The sequence below is a fragment of the Lathyrus oleraceus genome, chromosome 3, assembly GCF_024323335.1.
Source record: "Lathyrus oleraceus cultivar Zhongwan6 chromosome 3, CAAS_Psat_ZW6_1.0, whole genome shotgun sequence".
Classification (NCBI taxonomy): Eukaryota; Viridiplantae; Streptophyta; class Magnoliopsida; order Fabales; family Fabaceae; genus Lathyrus; species Lathyrus oleraceus.
In genome coordinates this window covers 89,574,108-89,579,957 of record NC_066581.1, presented here as the reverse complement: position 1 = coordinate 89,579,957, position 5,850 = coordinate 89,574,108, and the positions used below count along the sequence as shown (strand labels likewise).

The following is a 5,850-nucleotide window of genomic DNA, read 5'->3' as shown; positions in this document are numbered from 1 at the left end:
AAAACAGACTTTGCATATGATCCTTGATGTCAAGCTGAATGTCGTGACATTCATTCCTGCCAGCATGTGCTATATTGTAGGTTGTTCAGTTTTCTGTTTCAGCTTTTTCTCAGGCTATTCTTCAGGGATTCAACAGCTAAGAGAAAATCCAGGAAATCAACAACCAAGCTACATTTAATGAACCTAACAAATAGCCTATTTGTTAGTAACCTAGATGTGGAATTTAGGGGAACTCGCGTGACCTTAAATTCAGGAGAATACAAGTGCAAAGGCCCAAGGACTGCAATATAAAAGGAAGTCGTTCCTTCATTCAGAACTGGGGATTTTGAGGCGTGAAGATTTAGTGTGTCCATCATACTTCACTGTTGTATTTTTGTGAGTCTTGTATTAGACATATCTTGTAAGCCAAGCCATTATCACGTAGATGATTGCTGTGGCATAGAGTGTTCATTGAGTTGTAAGTGTTGTGTCGCTCAAAGCTTTTAAGCGTGAGTGCTGTGTATCTTGATTAAAGTTGTTAAGCACAATTAAGAGTTGTTTGAAGTGTGACTTCAAAATTGTCTTTAATATTGATTAAAGGTAGTAATCACTGAGGTGATTGAGGGGGAGTGAGTAGGAACTCTGATCTTAGAGTAAGATTGAAATTGCATTGGGTAGGGATTAAGTGAGGAGTTGTAAACGGGTGAGTTTAGCTTTGAATTAATACTACTGATAGTGGATTTCCTCCCTGGCTTGGTAGCCGCCAGATGTAGGTCATGTTGGACTGAACTGGGTAAACAATTACTTGTGTTATTTACTGTACTTACTTTTAAGTTCTGCATAATTCTTGTCTGTGCAGAATTGGATGTCATAACAACCCGTGTGACATCTAAAGTCTGATAACTAGAATTTCAAAAATATCTCCCGATGTTGTCACTTTCAATGCTCTTATATATGGATTTTGCGTTGTTGGTCAATTGAGAGAAGCATTTGGCTTGTTCCATGAAATGATATCAAAATTCATCAAACCAGATGATTATACTTTTAATATATTGGTGGATGCTCTTTGTAAGGAAGGAAAAGTGAAAGAAGCTAAGAAACTGTTAGCCGTGATGATGAAAGAAGGTGTGACACCTGATGTTGTTACATATAATTCATTAATGGATGGTCATTTCCTACTTAATGAAGTGAACAAGGCCATGAATATATTCTATACTTTGGCTCAAAGGGGAGTGGCTCTAGATGTTCATTCTTATAGTATAATGATCAATGGACTATCTAAGAGTAAAATGGTGGATGAGGCCGTCAATCTCTTCAAAGAAATGAGTTGCAACAATATTATTCATAATTTGATGACTTACAATGCCCTTATTGATGGTTTGTGCAAATCAGGGAGAATCTCCTATGCTTGGGAGCTTGTTCTTAAGATGCACGATAATGGTCAACCAGCCGATATAGTCACTTACAATTCTATAATATACGCTTTATGCAAAAACCATCATGTTGACAAAGCTATTGCCCTAGTCAAGAAAATTAAAGACCAAGGCATTCAACCAAGTATGTTCACATACAATATACTTCTAGATGGATTATGCAAAGAAGGACAACTTAAGAATGCACAAGATGTTTTTAGGGATCTTTTGATTAAGGGTTATAGTCTAGATATCCGAACGTATAATATTATGATCAATGGACTTTCTAGAGAGGGCTTGTTTGATGAAGCAGATGCCTTGTTGTCCAAAATGGATGACAATGGTATCATTCCTGATGCTATAACTTATGAAACTATAATCCGTGCGCTCTTTTATAAAGATGAGAATGCAAAGGCAGAGAAACTTCTTTGCGTAATGATTACTAGAGGTCTACTTGAAGAGTAACTCTAGGTAAGATAATTTCTCACCATTTAATTGGTTATATTGCGGACAATTATGTAATTATTATGATTTAATTATTTATTTTGTCAATAGTTACACAAAAGAAGGTGGCCTGCTCAATCGTCTCACTGTCGCTTCAATTCTAATCAAAAGTCATGTGTTGTTGTTACGTTCATTTTGATATTTTAACGGCGTCAATGTTTGATTCTTTTTTTGTCGTGACATAATTATCCTTTATCTTTGCAATGTACTTCGATCATCTTCATCTAATTTTAATGATATTTTCTTTCATTGCTCATTGTTGGTGAGTCAGATAACAAACAAGTCTGAGAAAGGATTTGAATGTTTATGTTCCTGTATATGGTTGTGATGTATATGATTTCTTGAGTTTCGTGATATAGCACTAATTCTATAGAAGTCCTGTATCTTGGCAAAATGGGTTGTTTACAAGTGTGCATATTACTAGGGGAAAACAAAGACATGATGGAAACTTTGAAGTTTATATATACAATGTGAATTATATAATAATATAACCACCAATTTAATAACTAACCAATGTAATTGTTGTTTGCGTTAACTTCCCTTGGCAAAGTCCATTTGTGGATCCAATTCTTCAATTATATTTGTCTGCAAATCCAAGAGTTCTAGTTGGTTGTTGATGTCTGTGTCAATATCTAAAGTGCCTTTGAGCTGATTATATTTTAGCACCCTATGACTTATGTTGACTTGATTACTAATATAATGAATTTGAATCTTTTTTTTTTACCTTAAGAGCAAAAAAGAAATTTAAATCTATTTTTTTACCTTTATGATGGATTCACTAATAAAAGTTCTTTGCAACATACTCAAATTTTGGAAATTGTTTTCTGTACTTCTTTCAGGTTCCTTACGGTCTCTGCATGATCTAAATCATTATTTATTTTCTCGTGGTGGAGAAAAAAATTCACTTTTGATTCACTTCTCTCCTGATTTGGATGTGAGATCTTCATCTTCCAAATCATACCCAAAATCATCAGGATGAGGATCCAGTCAAAGTCTATTTTCTGGCACTATATATTTCTTTGGACTCAATTGTACTGCTGCTCTGTGGCAAATCAAACAAACGACCAACATCATTCAAGGATATTTGAACTGCAGGATCAGTTGAATGATGATCAGTATTTAGTTCTGATTGATTAGTATGTACTAATGATGATGCTGTTGGATTTGTATTCATGTCTCTTTCGAAGTTTGCTTTATTCGTGCGATGCAAGAGCTTTTGTCAATGAAGGTTCACACACACAAGCTTATCAGAAATGATATACTCTTTGTTTTCTATTATTTATTTGTTTCTTCCATTAATTCTATCACATTCCTTGAAATTATGAAATCTGTATTCCACTTCAGAATATTTTCTATCCCTAAATATAAGCAATGTGAAAAATATCTAGTTAAAGTCAATTTACTATACACTAAATATGCAGGGCCTGAACCTAGCTTTAGACAGCATCAAGTGATCGATAATGCAGCTTTGTTAAATAGCAGTTATAATGGTGCTAAAGCGTAGTAGAATTTGAACAATCGCTCTTGTTCTGTGATATTATTTAGTACAAAGTGCTGTCAAATAGTGACTATGTCGATGCTATAGCCTATAGCATTGTAGCGTAAGTTTGAATAAACCGTTATTTCCTGGATCGGTGAAATAGAAATACTGATAATGAAAAGAAATGGACTGACTTACCTATGATGGCATGTGGTTGTATGGAATAATCAATACAGAATCAAATGATTCTGTTTGTACAGCTCATTAAGGATTAAGATTAATGTAATTAATTAGCTATTATTTCCTATTCTTTTCTGTAATTAGAATTAACATTCATGGGAAATTAATTCCCCTGATTCGTAGGTCAAATTTCTCTTTCAAATCCTGCCTTTTGCAGTCTATAAATACGGCATATGTAATTCTCATAAAATATAAGGAAATATACAATATATTTCTACATGGTATCAGAGCACGATCTGAACCATCCCTAACCTAGCGCCGTCAAACTATGGAGGATCCCAAATCTGATGAGTCGCTCAAAGTGGAGACTGGATCATTTTCGACCAGTTCACACGAAGGGCTCACTCACCTCATCACAGGCCATAAATTAAATGGTCAAAACTATACCCAATGGGTAAGGTCAGTCAAGATCTTCCTCGAAGGAAAAGGAAGGGAAGGCTACACAACGGGGGATTCTAAATGTCCCGAAAAAGGAGACAAAAACTTTCAGAAATGGAAACTTGAGAATAGCCAAGTAATGTCATGGCTGCTCAATACCATGACAAACGAAATTGGTGAAAATTTCATGTTCTATGACACTGCAAAAGAGATATGGGATGCAGTGAAGGAAACATACTCAAATGTTGACAATACATCTGTCATATTTGAGATTAAAAGCATTCTTCATGACCTTCGACAGGGAGAATCTTCTGTTACTGAGTATTTTAATATACTTAACAAACACTGGCAGCAACTCGACATATATGAAGAGGTTACATGGTGTTGTACAGAAGAGCAAAAGAAATATAAGGAGCTGGTGGAAAAAGATAGGATTTACAAGTTCCTATTGGGGCTAAACAAGGACCTAGATGAAGTTCGTGGAAGGATCCTTGGAACCAAACCACTTCTCAAAATTCGAGAAGCCTTTTCAGAAGTGAGAAGGGAAGAAAGCAGGAAGAAAATCATGTTGGGAACACCTAGCTCAGTTCTGTACAGCGAGAGCTCTGCAATGGCAGCAAGAGGGAATCAGCCTCGGCCACCACAAAAGAAAACCCGCCCCTGGTGTGAACACTGCAAGAGACCAGGCCACATAAAGGAAACATGTTGGATCATACATGGAAAACCTTCAGAGACCAAATTTTTCAAAGGCAAGGAGGGAAGAGGTAACACAACATTAAACAATCAAGAAGCTGAGGTATACTCTAACTCATCTCTTTTTAGCAAAGAACAAATGGAGGCTCTTCAAAAACTCCTTCAGCAAACCATGTTAACTACATAAAAAGGTGGTACTGTTGTAGTGGCTCAAAGAGGTAATTACTTACATGCTCTAAACACTAGTAAGGAAAAAATAAAATCATGGATTATTGACTCAGGGGCTTCAGATCACATGACTGGAGATTTTACTTTGTTTAGTAGTTATTCTCCATGTCCCTATAACTATAATGTTCGAATAGATGATGGTACACATTCTAAGGTCATGGGTAAAGGATCAATTATCATTTCACCAAATATTACACTTGACTCTGTTTTGTATGTGCCTAAACTAGATTGTAACTTGCTGTCTATTAACAAGATTATAAGAGATTTGAAATGTGTTACGAAATTCTTCCCTAACTTGTGTGAATTTCAGACTTTGGAGTCGGGGAAGACGATTGGCAATGTTGAAGAGTGTGTTGGACTCTACCTCCTTCAAGTGGAAAAATCAGAAGAAAAACTCAAGAATAATTGTCATGTTGCAGCTGCAATTTCAAGTGATAATAATCCTGTAATGATGTGGCACTATAGATTAGGCCACGCAAATTTCATATACTTGGAAAAAATGTTTCCCTCTTTATTCAATAAAAACAAGGAACATTTTCAGTGTGAAATTTGTCAATTGTCTAAACATACTCGAAACCATTACTCACCCCAATCTTATAAACCCTCAAAACCTTTTTCATTAATTCATAGTGATGTATGGGGACCATCACGAGTCCACAACATTACAGGCTCGAGATGGTTTGTCACCTTTATTGATGATCACACACGTGTTACCTGGGTGTTTCTAATGAAGGAAAAATCAGAAGTAGGGAGAATATTTGAAATTTATCATAAGATGGTACAAACACAATTCCAAAGCAATATTCAGATACTTAGAACTGACAATGGCCGTGAGTATTACAACCTTGCTCTAAATTCCTATCTTCAAAAGGTTGGAATTGTTCACCAAAGCTCGTGTGTGGACACTCCCCAACAAAATGGAGTTGCGGAAAGGAA

General features: G+C 35.7%; 1 protein-coding gene across 1 annotated transcript; it reads left to right on the top strand.

Annotated features, from left to right (window-relative positions):
• Window positions 1–986: 986 nt before the first annotated feature.
• On the top strand, window positions 987–3,399 carry LOC127129834 (pentatricopeptide repeat-containing protein At1g62670, mitochondrial-like). Its single transcript, XM_051058953.1, has 3 exons — window positions 987–1,852; window positions 1,947–2,023; window positions 3,317–3,399. Exons 1-3 carry the CDS (start codon window positions 987–989, stop codon window positions 3,397–3,399), a joined length of 1,026 nt encoding a protein of 341 aa, XP_050914910.1.
• The last annotated feature ends 2,451 nt before the right edge of the window (window positions 3,400–5,850 follow it).